Source organism: Equus caballus, chromosome 4 (genome assembly GCF_041296265.1).
Source record: "Equus caballus isolate H_3958 breed thoroughbred chromosome 4, TB-T2T, whole genome shotgun sequence".
Lineage (NCBI taxonomy): Eukaryota > Metazoa > Chordata > Mammalia > Perissodactyla > Equidae > Equus > Equus caballus.
Window position 1 is genome coordinate 69,979,816 of NC_091687.1, and position 16,466 is coordinate 69,996,281.

Genomic DNA, 16,466 nt, shown 5'->3' on the forward strand with positions numbered 1-16,466 from the left:
TTCTAACATATCAACTGCGTGATCTTTCATGTAAATTCCAGTTTGGGCCTAACCTGTCCGTGCTGCACTTTGCTCGTGAGTAACTGGTAGGATGTCTGCCTCCTGTGGGTTGTGGGGAGTAATAGAGATGGTGCGTACAAAGTAGGACGGCTCTGACGCAGGGTCCTCAGTGAGCTTGTAAATCAGCCTGGGATCCTGTGAAAATGCAGATGCTGAAGCGGTGGGCCTGAGAGTTTGCATGTCCAACAGACTCCCAGTGAGGTTGATGCCCCTGATCCATGGACCACGCTCTGAGTAGCAAGGATGCAAAAGGTGCTCCCCTTGTGCACTGTTAGGGCCAACAGTCCACTAAGTTAGCAAACTGGCGATTCTTTTTTCAGTCTTAGAAATAGAAGAAAATACCTCCCCCCTTTCCCTAACGCTGATCATGAAAATTTAGGATTAGAATGCTTTCAGCCATAGACACTTTTCTCCCTGGTCCCTTAAATTAGTCTTTGTCCCCAGTAACATAAGAAATACTGAAGAAGAGAGCAGAGAGGGGTAATCCACTCTGTGGCCTGAGGTTATCAAGAGCAAGACTTCAAATGCGAAGAATACAGGCTGCCCTTGGGGTTCCGGAATTATGGTTCTCTAGGTCTGCTTGAGTTTACATGTGAGGGAAAGGCTTTAAATATAAAGCATAAAAAATGAAAATGTCTTTCCTTCATTCAATAATACCAACTTTAAACTTGTGTCAGAGTCACCCGAAGGAGCTGTTAAAATGCAGATTGCTGGGCGGCACCCCGAGATTCTAATTCAGGAGGGCAGGTGGGGCCTGAGAATCTGCATTTTTAACAAGTCCCCAGGTGATGCTGATGAGCACACTTTGACGAGCACAACTTTAGTCCCAAAAGACCATCTTTGAGAGTGGTGAGCATGGAAAACAATGTCAGCCTGTGCCACCTCTTCACACTTGTGACCTTTCCGATCAAAGTGGCATTTTCAGGAATGGAGTGTTTAAGCCGGGCTGGGGTTGGGGTGTGAACAGGAGATTCACCTGTCTTCAGGCATCTGAAGGTCCCATGAGAGTTAGGAGAGATGAGATTTCTGGCTGCCTGCAGGTAGCTCCTCCCAGCACAGCCGGTGGCCCCCAGAGGCTGGGGCTGTCTAATCTGGCTGGTTGGCTAATCACCTGGGGGCTTTTTAAAAATAGAGCTCCCTGGGGTGTATCCTAGGAGATTCGGGTGAGCAGGCAGGTCCGGACCCCCTGCATGGAGAAGAGCGAAGCACCAGATGGGCGTAGGAGAGCTGCTTTTCTTTTTAACGATTCTTGGATTCAGCTCTAATGATCGCTCAGCAAGCAGACGATTCCCCGGCAGGAAATTGGACCCTTTGTGAAGTACATTTCCTCGCTGGATCCCAAAAGTTATAGCTGATAAATTCTGGTTGCATTTTCCAAATGCTTCATTTCCCATCTGAGGATGGCTTCGGCCAGGACCATCTGGCCAAGGGGATTTATCCAGGACAAAGCCCCCCATCAGGAACAACAGTGTCCATGGCCACTCGGCACTGGGCAGTGTTGAAAGGGGAGCTGATAGAACTCCCTGATGCCCAGATCCCAGAGAGAACACTTTACAGGCAAACACGAAGTCAGGTTATAGTTGAGGCAATTATTTAGATAATTAGCTCCAACAAGACATTCTCCCTTTTGTTTGTCGTCTCTGGATTTGAGGACTGTCGTCTTCCTGGTTCACCAGCAGATGCTTGGAGAGTGTCACTGGGGCCATGCCCTGTGCCAGGTGGGCTTTATAAAGGTGGCTTGGGTACAGTCCTTGCCCTCACAGCGTTTGCTGGCAGGGAAAGGCAGACACTTGGCCATGTGCCTGTGACAGCAGCCTGACTCCCAGCACAGGGCAGGTCTACAGTGATGTCCCGGCATGCCCTCCCTGCCCAGTCTCCTTTCCCACGGCGCTTGTCTCTGTGGAAGTGATTGGCTGAGTCCTTGCTTCTGCCTCATCTTCCCTCTTACAGGGTAAGCAGTGTGAGACCCTGGCATCGCTCAGACGTTGGATGTGAGCTGCCCAGGAAGGGCATGAGCACAGCTCTCTGCAGCTGAGGCATTCCCAGAGGGGACAGTGTGACAGTAGTCTGCCCACAGCACTACCCGAATCTGGGGCAGATGCTTAGGGAGACATCAGAGTCAGCTAGAAGGCCTGTTAAAAAACAGATCGCTGGGCCTCACTAGAGTTTCTGATCCGATAGCTCTAGGATGGGGCCAAAGAATTTCCAACAAGTTCCCAGGTGGTACTGATGTTCCCAGGCCCCAGACCACACTTTGAGAGCCAGAGGGGTGGTGCATCAGTGTGGCCATCACAACTTAGCCAGTGGACAGGTGGAGGGTGATCAAATGACAGAGAGGCAGGGAGACTTCTTAGAAGCCATGCCAGTGACCCAGGTGAGAGAAGAGGGACTCTAGAACAGTCCACAGCGGGACGGGGGAACAGAAAACGGGAGCTCCAGACACTTGTGACAGTAGAATCAATGGGCTGGGTGAGAGATGGGATGTGGGAGGAGAAGGAAAAGTCAGAGCAGCTGGAAGGATGGCAATGAACTGAGATGTTCATGGAGGTGGGGGAGGGGAATGGCCTGTTCTTTTGGGATCTGCTGGGTTTGTGGTTCTCCAGAGACCTTCAGATGGAAGTGTTAAAAAGGTAGTCAAAATACAATTCAAAACTCAGGAGAGAAATCTGAGCTGCAGGTACAGATCTGGGAGCCTTTGGGATAGAGGTATAAACTGATCCTGTGGTGCTAAGATTGTTTAAGGGCAGCTCATTAAGGAGAGAGCGGTGATGTGCACCCGGAAGGAAGCTACAGACTCTCTCGTAGGGCCGGGCAGAGAAAGAAATGAGTGGAGTGGTCCGAGGTGCATGAAGCAAAGGGACAAGACGGTGTCCTCGGGAAGGGGCAGTGCCAGATGTTGGAGCATTTCAAAAACTGAGCCCCAATCTGGCAAATCCTGGGGAGCCCTCACAAGAACCAACCCCAGGAGCCTGTAGTTTTTCGACTCCTCATTTTACTTTGCTTGTGCATTTTATTTTGCCTTGGTGATAAAGTCACTTCACAGTTCCCACTCCATGTTGGTGGGACATGCATATGTAAAAAGAAGCACACCCTGCAAATACACGGGGGTGTAGTAGCCGTGACAGCAGGCCTTTCTCCTCAGAAGCAAGCCAGTGTGAACAATGTGTAGTTGAAGATGAAGCGGGTGTCAGTTGTTGCACCTCTAAGCTAAGCCCTGGTCAGCAAAGACACCAGGTGTTCACCTTTTTTCCCTCTGCGTTTGATACTGATCTAGACCCTCCTGGGACCTTGAAACCACCGGTTTTACAGGGATCAAAAGGATTCTGACACTAGTTTTGAAGTATTTGTGCTAGAATGCTACAAAGAGAATTGACTTCTCTGAACTGAGAGTTCCCAGGTGGTAACGGTGCGTTTCATAGGTAGTTTACTTTCTAATTTGTGGTCCTCGTTTGGTCATCCGGGTCTTTGCGATCCCTGGTTTTGGGAAGCACAGGGATGAAGTCCAACAAGTCTCCCAGTAAGGCCGATGAGTCAGGATCACGCATTTCTGGCTGCTGCCAGCGGAACTGCTTTAGGTGGGATCTCACCCGGACGTGTGCTCTGTCTTTGCAGTTCTGTACGGAGCTGAACCAGCCGATCCTGCCCAACATCCGCAAGTGGAAGGGGCCCCGGGGATGCTGGAAGGCTGTTGTCGCTGAGACGCCCTCAGCTCAGCTCCAGAAGGTACCCACATCTGCACAACTTGGGTTTTCTTTCCATTTCATTGAAACAGCCTTTTTCCCTAATCGCAGACATTTAAAATTTTCCTTTGCCAACATTCTTGATGCAATTCTGTATTTCTGCCCATTTTTTTAGCTCTTTGCCATTCATTTCAAAATGCCCTGGTTCTCATTTCATGTTTAGATCGGGAATGGACTGCCGCCCAGACAGAAATGGGAGCTTGGGGTGTTTGGAGGGGAGGAGAAACCCTGTCTGGAGCCAAGGCAGCGAATGAGGATTTGTGTCCTTTGTCCTCATACTCCCTTCTCCACAGTTCCAACTTCTGCCAGGGTTGTGGAGAGCCCATTGTTCATTGACTGAAAACTTCAGATTCACTTAATTCATACATGAAGAGTGTGCTTTCGTGGTAGAAATTGTGCACTTTCATCATAGAAATGTTCTGTGGAGATTTTCGGCAAATTTTAATTTTGAATTTTTCTTTCATGAGTATTGCCCATATGGCTGTGGGTAAAGCTGTGTATGTGTACGTTTTCGCTCTTACATATCATATTCAAGACCAGGTTTTACTCACTTGGAATGGTCAGTATCAGTGGACTTTTAGGTTTTTAAAACACACTTCTGATAGTCCTGATTAGGACTTGGAAACTATCACCACCTAGTTTTCCTGTAACTGCAGATGTTACATTTTTTATCTCTAGTAAACCTACTATGCTTAGGAACACACATGAACAGCACTTAGATGAGTGATACTGAGATCTGGAGCTTTCGAATGATAACTTTGGACTGGCTTAAAAGCATCTAGTCATTTATTGACAACAAGCTGTCTTTTTAGCTACTACTGACAAATGTGATACACACCTGATTTCTCTGGGTTTTATGTTTTGGAGTGTCAGTGGTCACTAGAGGTGACAGCCGGGGTACATTCACAGTAAGCTGGAGCTGGAGCTGAATTGTAATGTCTTTACCACTCGGGCCATGGCTCTCCCTTCTCAGGCCACAGAGAAATAATAATAATAATACCATCGTGCTTTTTATTTTAATAGCACTTTGCACGTACATAGGTTCGCAGGGCTCTTATAGTCCATCTAACAGTCTTTATTCATCCATTCCACAATCATTAGAAAGATTACTACGTGCCAGGCGCTGTGGTATATGCCAGATACACATGGTGAGAAAAACAGACCCAGAGACCCGCCCTGTCTGTTTTCACTCTTTTCAAGCCCAGGGGGCATCCCAGCCTGAGCCTGGCAGATCCCCTCCCTCAGGGAGCTCACCGCCTATTGGAGGAACAAAACAGGTAACCCAGTTCCAGGTCAGGGTCAAGGCCATTGGAGAACAGCATGCAGTTGCAAGGAAGCCACTTCAACCGCTCAGCCTCAATTTCCTCATCTGTAAAATGGGAGCAATAGCCCCCCCTTAACTCACAGGGCGGCTGTGGGATTTGAAAAGATAATGTGCACTGGAGGGCTTCCCTGACAGAGCGCCGGCCGGGCCTGGTGGGGTGCACAGGAGGCGGCCGGCGGGCCAGGCTGGGCTGGGCTGGGCGCGCATGCCTGTCTCAGGCTGCAGCGGCGTCCAGGTCCAGCCAGTTGTTGCCATGGAGTGTTGTGGCCCAGTGTGGAACCATCTCCTGACCTCTCAAAAGATGCAGATATCTGGGTTTTAATGGGAAATTTCCTGAGTTTTAAATATGGGCAGATAATCCAAAAAATTTTCAAACACGGTCTGGGTCTAACAAACTATATCAAGTCACGAGTGTTCAGTCTCTACCCCAGACAAATGTGAGACACTGGTAGCAGCAGCTCCATTCCTCCAAGGCCTGAAATGGTGTCCAGGTGCCTTCTTGTAATGTCTCGAGTCCTCGCCCCGCAGCTGGAGGTGCAGTCTACCAGGGAGGAAATGAAGGTGTAGGACGATGGAATGATGCACCCGACAGTCATCAGCTGATGCAAGCTAGGGCTCAGGCCCGAACCCAGTCAGCTGTCTCTGGCTCTAATGCCTGAGCCCCTTGCACTGTCCCACGTTGAGGTGGAGCTGTTTTTTGGGAGGAGGGGCCTGCCCCAGTCAGGGTGGTGGGGAGAGGCTCCCAGGAGGTGGGAAGGGGCCTCATGCACTGAAGAGTGGAGGCCAGAAAGGCCCAGTTCTGCTGGGAACATAGGTGAGCAGGTGTGAGAGGGAGCCTGGAAGAGGAAGGTGCCTGCTCAGGGGGCCCTGTGGGCAGCAGGCAGCCACTGCAGGTTTTTGAGCAGAAGGTGACCTGAGTGGACCCAGGAAGGGTGCTCTGGCACCACTGCTTGGGAAACAGTAGAGCGGGGGATAACCCGCGAAGCCGACAAGGCACTTTGCTTTCCTCACTTTACAGCTGAGGAAGCAGGTTTAAAAGAACAGAGTGACTCGTCTGAGGTCCCCCAGCTGAGTGACCCTGGCGGGACTGAGACCCAAGTCTTCGAATTCTTAAACTCGTGCTCCCTCCAGTGAGGGGACGGGTGGATCCGTGCAACACATGCATGCAAGACACTCTTCCCCTCTTCGCTCCTCCTCGACACTTGCCCGTTTGGTCGAGGTGCTGAGCCCAGCAAGGCGTGTGGCCGGGACCCAGGCTGAAGCTGGGGACTCTGCAATGGCCACTCAGGTTGTGCAAAGTCACTTCCTTCACTTTCACAATGACCATCGCTGGCCCCTCAGATGACGCTGCTGATCCTGGCTAGGCAGCAGAGGCTGGGGTGGGTGGGAGGGAAGTCCCTCCTCTTTCCAGAAGCCTCTCCTCCCCATGCCAGCAGCAGCACAAAGCAGGCAGATTCCGAGTGGGCCCTCTGGCTGCAGGGGCTTAGCACCAGGCCCGGGGACCCTGCTGACACCACCCCGTCTGTCTGCCCCACCTGCCAGCCCTCACAGGGCCCTGCACTGGGGCTTCAGACCCCTGTGTGGGGCCCCATCCACCTGAGGAGGGCCCTTGACCAGTTCCAAACCATTGGGACTGTCAACTCCAACCTACATTCATCCACCAAATATTTATTGGGCGTTTACAAGGTGGTAGGCACTAGTTGTTATAAGCAAAACTCACCCCTTGGAGTCTTATATTTGATTCTCATCATTACCATTTACCAGCTGTGGGATTTTAGGGACGTTACGTAACCTCTCTGAGCAGCTGAGTCCTCATCAGGCAGATTGGAGGTATGAGAGGCTATCTCATGGGATGTGATGATTAAAAAGATAACTCTGTTCCTAGTCTGGGCTCCCCCCGACCCTACCCCCAAAGAGAGAGGAGCCCAAGCCCCCTGGCTGCACAGAAAGCTCTGAAATTGGCAGTGTGGGAAATTTGCAGGGACGACAAGGAAGAAGGTGCTGTGGCTTTGGGGGTAAACTTTTGTTTCAGAGCAGCCCCTGTGCATGTCATCGCAGGACCCAGCACAGAGCCTGCTGCCTCTCCCGGCCCCTCCTGCCTCTTTGCCCTCTCGGCCCGCCGAGCCGGCCAAAAGACAGATCCCTCTCCAGCCTCACACCCCTCTTCTCCCGCAGGGGGCTGGCTTCTCAGGATTCCTGTGGGACGCTGCGGCCGGGGTGGAGCTGAGAGATGCTGCCTCGCAGGAGAGCTCGCCAGGCAATGGGCACAGGAAGCCCTCTGGTCCTAGCCCGTACCTCGCCCGGTTCAAGGTAGCCACTCCCTGTCCTGGGGAAGGTCCATTTCTTCTGAAAAGGAGAAGAAAGTCCCTTTCTAAACTCTGACCCAGAGAACCCTCATCATTTTGTTTCGATTTTATTCCCTCTCGGGGTCGGATCAGCATGCACTCTGGGGTTCCCTGGGCTGGTGAACTCATCCGGGACAGGAACGAGAGGGATTTGGCGGGACTCAAGCTCCAGTAACTCCGACATCTGGGCAGGAAGATCAGGTGGCCGCCTCCCAAACCTGACAAATCTCAGGATCATCTGGGGAGATTTTCTTAAAACCAGGGTTCAGGCCCCTCCCCTAGACATAGGGAATTTCTGGGATGGGGCCCAGGGCTGTCTGCGTTTCAGAAGCAGCTCCAGCCCTCCCGGCACTGGTTGTCCAGGTCTGGCATTTGGGAGTCGCTGGGTTAGAGGGAAGCAGAAGGGCTCAGACGGGCCCTTTCTCCTTGCCAGGCAGAAGGGGGACCCTCAAGGGGCCATTTGGGTTTGGAGAGGGTGCAGGAGGAGCTTCTGGGCTGTGGGACCAGGGCAGCCCCATAACAACATCTCCCGAAGAGCCCTCAGCCACGTGCGAGTCTGTCTTCCCAGAGCCGGGCACAGCAAGCAGACTGAGCTGAGCTGCCTCTCTGCTTTCCCGGATGCCCCTGGAAAGTGGGAACGGACAGGTGGGAGAAGCCAGCAGCCAAGACAGATCACCAGCCAACCATCAGTTGACCTTATCCTGTGATATCACAGGGTCCAGCAAGAGTGACCCCTTGCCTGGCAGAGCCTAGCAAGCCACCTTCTGGACGTTTTGGATCCCGCCCCCTGACTTCTGTGGGCCTGAGAGTCGCCTCAAAGCCCAGCACAGTTTCTCCCTGGTGGCCCGGAGCTGGGCCAGCACATTTTTGGGGGGCAGTGTTGGCTCTGGCTGGGCCCTAGCTCAAGAGTGTGCCCCTCTCACACCTACAGCTGCAGAGTTGCTGGGTTATCTGCACACGCACACACACCTGGGGCCGTCTGTGGGTTGCACTTATGGTCCTGATGTGTAAATCACCCAGGTGTCATCTTTAAAACATCCTACACCACACTGGGTCCCTTTCTTATGTAAGGTGGCTGTGGGTTTTGGCCAAGCTGGGCAACAGCCAGAACCAGCCAGGGTCTCTAAAAGACAGGCTGTTTTTTAATGGCCAGTGAGAAAATGCTACCATGTCACCAATTATTGGCCCAAATCCTCTAAATAAAGCAATCCCCTAGACAGGCACTCAGCCTCCTGTACTTCATGGCACGTTTGAGGCTGGGCAGGCGGTCGGGTACAGACGCAGCTTCTGTCCAGGCAGGGCTCCGCTGCCCATGGCCTGAAGATGGGTCCCTGTGGCTAGAGCCGCAGCTGCAGAGAGCTCTCTGGGCTGGGTGGTGATGATTGCAAATTGGGGTCACATTCGTAAGACAAAAGTAGCAGCCTGCGCTTCCTAGGGCCTCCCCCGGTGCCCCCTCCGTCATGGCAGTGGGTATGTTTGTTGCCATGGTGAACAGAAGGGCAGGATTGCCAAACCCCGAGCAGCCAAGCAACACCGTGGTGCTCAGGAGACCAGCTCCGCTGGCACGTTTCTGCACCTGCACCCGCACCCCCGCCCTGGGGACGCGGGACTCGGGCACATCCTGTGCTGCCTGGGTTCAGCCAGCTTTCGTTTTTGACATGTTTGAAATCAGGTGGAAGTGAGCATCGGGGTGTAGCGGTCTCCAGAGGGAAGAGAACACAGAGGGATGGGTGGGCTGTGTGGGAGGTGGGGAAGGAGGCAGGTCCCAGCGGTGGGTCCTGGCAGGGGGATCGCAGGCTGGCCCTATGGATAAGGGCCCCGGGTCTTTGTTAACAGCCGGAGCTAAAGCCACTTCCTCCTTCTTTATAGTTGCTTAGAAGGAAAAAACCCAACCCTGACATTTGCAGCTGTGCCCAATTTTCCAGGCCCTAAGGAGGGGTATGGGTGTAATGTAGCAGGTGGGCTGATAGAGCAGGCTAGGTCTCTGTCCTGCAGGGACCTGGGGACAATCTCACGGTGAATGCCTTGCGGTATCTCCTGGGGTATGAGCTGGCCTTGCTTGTGTTTACCGTTGTCAACGTGTGAGTGAAGGCATTCATGAGTCAGAGGTGACGCATACAGGAAATCTGAGCATCAAAGACCGTCCTCTTGTTTCTGTTCCCCAGGTGGGAAGTAATGACTTGACCCTGGTGAACCTTCACCTGGCAACCCTGACCCTTCCAGGGGGCGAGAATCCAAGCAAGAACCACAGTGACAGCCACCGAGTGGCTAGCTTTGCACAGACCTTGCAGGAGACCCTGAAAGGTAGGACAGTGTCTTTCTCCGTTGGCTGGGCTGTTGGCAGAGGGTCACCTCTTCCCAGTGTTTCTCTGATCCCTTCTGCCGGACGTCTGTCAGCAGCAGTACAGATTGAGGACACAGGAGACCATCACACCCCTGCATCACCTGAAGCCTGGCCACCCCTGTGCGTGGTGACATCTTTGTCTCTGTGGGCCTCCCATATGGGTTCCACCAGCTTTGTGGCTCTTCAGCCTCTCTTTGATGGAAAGGATCGGGGGTTGGGAGTGGTGACTCCCTTCCCCATGACAGTTCATTCTGGGTAGCTGTCCCGGGTGTGCCACTGTGTGGGGTCACTGCAGATTTGCATGTGCCCTTGTGAAGGAGAGACAGTTGGTGACAAGGGGAGTGGGAATGTCCTGATTAGCAGTAAAGAGTTTTTCTCCCTGGTGGGGTGCAGATGGTGCTGAAGGAGCCTGGAGCTCTCAGAAAGGCTGGATTTTAACCTCAGCTCCTTCAGCAGTTGGAGGACCTCAGGCAAGTCACCACCCCACTGAGGCCCATCTGATGGGGGAACTGATAGTGCTAACCTCACAGCGTGCCCAGGGGCATCGGTTACTGTCTGTGGAAGTGCCCAGCACACAGTAGGGGCTCAGCAGACGTGCGTTGACTTGAAAAATACCAGAAGAATTAAGAGAACATTGAAAAGAGCAGAACTTCAGGAGAAAGGTGGGCCCTCTGTTTTCCAGGCTCTGCTTCCAACAATAAAGAAGGTTCTCTGCTTGTGGGTTACCAGAAGGGAAACTTGTCACGGCTGTAAGGACTGGGATGTTTTCAGTTTGGCTTGGTTTTTCAGAGCACTGACCTTCTCTTGGCGAAGGTTTACAGCTGGAGCCTGGAATGCTCTTCTGTGTTCTTGAGTCTTGATGAATATTCTCTAGCTGTTTAAGCTTTTTCCTTGTTAAATATCCCCTCACAATGGGTGATTCATGAAGATTCTGCTACAAAAAATATGTGTCAAACTATAAGCTTACAAGTAAAAAAGTTTTTTTATTGTAGTAAAATATACATAAGGTAAAATTTACCATCTTAACCTTTTTAAGTGTACAATTCAGTGGCATTAATATATTCACATTGTTTTATAGTCATCACCAGCATCCATCTCCAGAACCTTTTTTTTTTTGGTGAGGAACATTGGCCCTGAGCTAATATCCATTGCCAATTTTTCTCTTTTTGCTTGAGGAGGAGTGACCCTGAGCTAACATGTGTGCCAATCTTCCTCTAGTTTGTATGTGGGACACTGCCACAGCATGGCTTGATGAGTGGTGTGTAGGTCCACACCCAGGATCCAAACCCATGAACCCTGGGCTGCTGAAGTGGAGCGTGAACTTAACCACTATGCCCTTAGGCCGGCCTGTCCAGAACTTTTTCATCTTTCCAAACTGAAACTCTGTGCCCATTAAATACTAACTCCCTAGTGTCCCCTCCCCTTAGCCTCTGGCAACCACCATTCCACTTTCTGTCTCTATGAATTTGATTACTCTAGGTATCCCATGTAAGTGGAATCCTACAATATTGTCCTTTTGTGGCTGGCTTATTTCAATTACGTTATGTCTTCATGGTTCATACATGTTGTAGTATGTGTCAGAACTTCCTTCCTTTTTAAGGCCAAATACTCTTTTTTAAAAATAGTTAATTAGTTTATTTTTATTGTGATAACATTGGTTTATAACATTATATAACTTTCAGGTGTACATTGTAATATATTTCAAATTCTGTGTAGATTACATCATGTTCACCACCCAAAGACTAATTACAATCCATCACCACAAACATGTGCCTAGTCATCCCTTCCACCCTCCTCCCTCCCCCCTTCCCCTCTGGTAACCACCAATCCAATCTCTGTTGCTATGTGTTTGGTTGTTGTTATTTTTATCTTCTCCTTATGAGTGAGATCATATGGTATTTGACTTTCTCCCTCTGACTTATTTCACTCAGCATAATACCCTCAAGGTCCATCCATGTTGTCATAAATGGCCAGATTTCATCTTTTCTTATGGCTGAGTAGTATTCCATAGTGTGTATATACCACATCTTCTTTATCCATTCGTCCTTTGATGGGCACCTAGGCTGCTTATGTGCATATGTCTTTATACATTTGTGTTTTCAAGTTCTTTGGATAAATACCCAGCAGTGGACTAGCTGGATCATATGGTAGATCTATTCTTAATTTTCTGAGGAATCTCCATACTGTTTTCCTTAGTGGCTGCACCAGTTTGCACTCCCACCAGCAGTGTATGAGGGTTCCCTTCTTGCCACATCTTCTCCAACACTTGTTGTTTCCTGTCTTGTTAATTACAGCCATTCTGACGGGAGTGAGATGATATCTCATTGTAGTTTTGGTTTGCATTTCCCTGATAGCTAATGACGTTGAGCATCTTTTCTTGTGCCTGTTGGTTAAGGCCAAATACTCTTCCATTGTATCCATTCATCGGCCCGTGGACACGTGTATTATTTCCATTTTTTGGCTGTTGTGAGTAGTGGTGCCATGAGCATTGATATGCAACTTACGTTTTAAACCAGAGTGTGCTGTGACTGACATTCTACTTAACTTATGAGTCTTTGGGCTAAAAGATGTCAGAAAGATGTGTGAGCCGGGGTACTCCATCCACAGAGCAGCTCTGTGGGAAACAGTTCAGCTATGGTTAGTCTCTAAAGACTGAGTAAAAAGGATGCCTTGATAGCTTTTAAAACCTGTGGATGTTTCTATCGTTTTTGATCTCAAGCTTTTCCTTTTCTTTCACGGAAGCAGAAAGGAAAGACGCCAGCTCATAACTTCTCTGATAACCCTGGGCACTCACCGTTTTCTCTGATACCCAGGGAGTGGTCAGGTTTTTGTTAGAAAACCTGAGCAGGTTATTGTTCCAAGTTCCCAAGGGACTATTGACCCACAACCCGGCTCGGCCTTGACGTGTTCAGGTGTGGACAGTGACTCACATTCCCTGCGTCCCCCTGCTTGTAACTAATATCTAGTTGTTCACTGGTGACACGGCAGACCCACCGATTCTCCAGCCTACCCCGTGTGCAACAAGGGCAAATCGGTTCGCAGAGGTGGTTCAGCTGAAACAGAGACTAAGCCTTTATTCCACAGGCTCCTATCAGAGCAAACAGAACCGATTTGATTAGCAAACTCTGGGCCTTTCTGCCTTTGTCTGGAATGTGTGTTCACATTGTTGACGTCAGCGGGTAGTGCCGTCCTCTGTTGGAATTTTCTTCTTTCGGACCCCACCAGGGCTTGCTCTGTGAACTCAGCAAGGGTGAAGCAGGGCGCAGAGAAATGCTGGACATCCGGGTGGGTCCCCCCTCAGTGGAGACCCACTTCTGTTATTGTCACTGGCATTTTATAAATCTAGGGACTCTGAGGACAGCAGCTCTGAACATTCTCCCCTGACTCCTGAGAACTGAGGGAATGATTAAGGGGCCCACCCCAGGCAGGGTGGTGGGGGGGCTTTCTGGGAGAATTCAGGCCTCTGCACACCTGCAGATTCTCGGAGGCAAGAAGTGCCTCGATGTCATCACCAATGCCGATTTAACTGACAGAAGATGAGATGTCTGAGACCGGATGTCCTGTTCAAAGAGAGAGCTGTTATTTTCATTCTTGAAGTTACACAGGGCTGGGTTTATTGACCCTTCACACCAGCATCTCTCCTGCTTTGAGAATTTTTCAGCCTGAACTTCCTCAGGTCTGCGTTCCCATGAAACCTCCCTCATTATGTGGGAGCCTTCTGCCTCAGTCTTTCATAACCTTCAGTTTTCCTTCCTAATTCAATGAATGTAGCATCTTCCTCTTCTTTCCTTTCAAAAATAAACAGCACCTTAATTCTGAGGTACTCCTTGTGCCTCGTTCACCCACGCAGTCCACACGTACTTATGGAGTGTCTGCCACGCAGCACGCACTGTTCCAGGTACTATTCCAGGCACTCGGGGTTTCGCGACAAACAGCTGCCCACATCCGCGTGGCTCTTCTGTTCTAGCTCTTTGTTAAGAGCCTGGATTTGAGGGCTGGCTCAGTGACTTTAGGCAAGCCACTTTACCTCTCGGAGGCTCAGCTTCTTGCCTGCAGAAAGGACCTGGCACTTAGCGAGGGCTTAGTGGACAGTCATGAACACTGGCCAGGTGTGAGTTGTTGTTAATATTATTCTCAAGTCGGCTTTCCTGTTGGAAGCTGCCACTGATTTCTCAAGACAGCTTGGGCGCACACTGCGTTGGGTGCCAGGTTGTTACAGTGTAGTGTGAGGGGTACAGTTACATCTCTGTTGGCCACACAGTGGAGCTGCAGGCGAGGCTTGTGTCTCATCCTCTTTTGTCCCTTATGCCCACTGGAGGGGGGTGTCATCTGCAGTGCACCAGTGCCCTCTGCTGGTGGCCTGTGTCATTGTACTTGAGCTTTCTTTCCCTCCGGCCATTATTACAGAAGCATACTCGTGTCAAGGAAAAAGATGTGCTGAGCGTCTCTGATGCACGTGGCCCTCATTTATAAGCCACTTACCTTAAGGCCTCCCTCGCAAGGGGCGATGGAAATGCACTCCCTGTGACAACGCCGTTCAGTCCCCTGCGGTGAACCTCGAGACAGCTAGTGATGGACGGACAGAGATGATGGGAGTCCCGCCGAGTCTCGCTGGGGCCCGCTCTCCTTTCAGAGTGTCTCCTCACCTTGGAAGACACTTCATAACTATCCCACTTACTCTAGTGTAAATCAGACTCTGGGAGAAGTGTTGAAAATACTTTAAAGAGAAGTGCTTTCCACATTGACCTAGTATTCGTCTGCTGGGGCTACCATGACAAAATACCACAGACCACGCGGCTTAAACCACGGGGATTTCTTCCCTCACAGTTTTGGAGGCTGGGAGGCCAAGATCCAGGTGTCAGCAGGGTTGGTGTCTTCTGAGGCCTCTCTCCCTGGCTTGTAGACGGCTGCCTTCTCTCCGTGTCTTCACATGGTCTCCCCTCTGTGCTGGATAAATGTTTGCTGAGCTTTTGTTAATTATCTGAGGAAGACCCTTAAGCCTTTTTCTGCTGCGAGATTTGGAACCTATGAGCTAGAAGAGGGGTGGTCTCTGCACCCCACCACCCCCTATTTCCAAATGCATTACTAACCTATTCTTAAAGTTTGGGGGGATTTTTTTTGCACGAGGTATTTGGAGAAATTGGGAGAATGGGAACCGGGCCACGGTCTTCACCCTGGGGAGTCAAATCAGAGAATCACAGGCCCACCTCGACGGGCTGTGCTCGGTGCTGGGCTCACCTCCCACCATCTCTGAAATTCCTGATTTTCTTTCTTCCACTTCCAGGAGAAAAAGACGTGATTGTTTTAGGGGATTTTGGCCAGGGGCCAGACAGCAGTGACTATGATATCTTGAGGAAAGAAAAATTCCATCACCTCATCCCGGCCCACACCTTCACCAACATCAGCACCAAGAACCCTCAAGGCTCAAGGTCTCTGGACAACATTTGGATCAGTAGAAGCTTAAAGAAGATTTTCACAGGTAAGGCAGAGGTCACTTGTTCTTTCTGTTCAGGAGTGGAGTAGGAGAAACCTGTCCAAACTGATGGTTCCAGATCATTCAGTTTGCAGGAGTCAGGAGTTATCTTACCTCCTCTGTGGGCATTTCTAGGGTTATCGTTTAGGTGACTATATAATTATCATTCCAGCAGAGCCGCTTTTAAGAGTGAAGGAGGGTGTGAAAATAATTAGAAGGCATTCACTCATCCACAACGGAGTGTGTCCCAGCAAACCTGGTTGTGGCCAGCAGAGCCCCAGTTCAGAGATGAGCGGACAAGGTACAATTTTAAGGACACTTAGTTACTCAGCAAACATCCCTCAAGCCCTGTTGCATGCAAGCACCATGTTGTGGCCTGAGGTTTACCGAAATGCCATCAGTACCCTGAGGAGCAGCAGTGGGGGTGATCAGACCTGTCACATAGTGTCACGATAGGATGGGGAGAAGTGCTTTGACAGACTCTGCAAGGACCAGGATGCAGTGGGTAATCTCAGAGCTGCAAAACAGCCTCCACCACCCAAACCAGTAGCCTGCTGAACAGATTTGGCTTGAGAAACAAAGAGTCAGAAATATGGAAGCAACAGTAGAGTCCCTTGATGAAGGACAAAGACAGTGGTTCTCTATCCTGCCTGGAAGCTAAGTACTACCAGATGCATATTATACTGCAGTGAGACATTTAACATTTTAAAAAGTACCAGTGCTGGGGGCGCCCTGTGAGACTCTGACATGCAGCCAGGACTGGGACCCACAGGCAGCTTCCCCTCTTCTCTGAGCACCCATTTCCTGTTGAATTATGTCGTGGGAGGTTCTAAAGGACCAGGAAAGTGGGTTTCAGGGAGTGACGATCATCAGACTCGGGGAGACGCGGTTTGCAGAGATGCGCTGCCCACCAGAGGCCGTGCAGCCTGCCTGGGCCGCCAGGAGGGTGGAAGGAAGTTAGAAAGCCACTCATCTGGCCCCTTGCTGTTAGATTGAGAACTGGGGTGCAGGGAGGACTGGCTGCCATCAAGGAACTGTCGTCCGGGCAGAACCTGGGCCTCGGAACAGCCACACCAGCTGTGACATTGCTTCTCACTGAGGGCCCAGCAGTGCCGTCTGACTGCTCCGTGCTGGCCTTTGCCAGTGTTGATTTCATTGTTTTTCAAATATACCTCCCGCT

The 16,466-nt window shown here is 50.7% G+C and overlaps 1 protein-coding gene across 1 annotated transcript in view; it reads left to right on the forward strand.

The window, feature by feature from the left end:
* Nucleotides 1–16,466, forward strand: part of EEPD1 (endonuclease/exonuclease/phosphatase family domain containing 1) — a 114,023-nt gene that overhangs the window by 96,436 nt on the left and 1,121 nt on the right. Inside the window, exons 4-7 of the mRNA XM_001501191.4 lie at nt 3,673–3,783; nt 7,300–7,434; nt 9,635–9,773; nt 15,098–15,292. Coding sequence (XP_001501241.1) covers nt 3,673–3,783; nt 7,300–7,434; nt 9,635–9,773; nt 15,098–15,292 — 580 coding nt within the window. The remainder of the gene's footprint in view (nt 1–3,672; nt 3,784–7,299; nt 7,435–9,634; nt 9,774–15,097; nt 15,293–16,466) is intronic.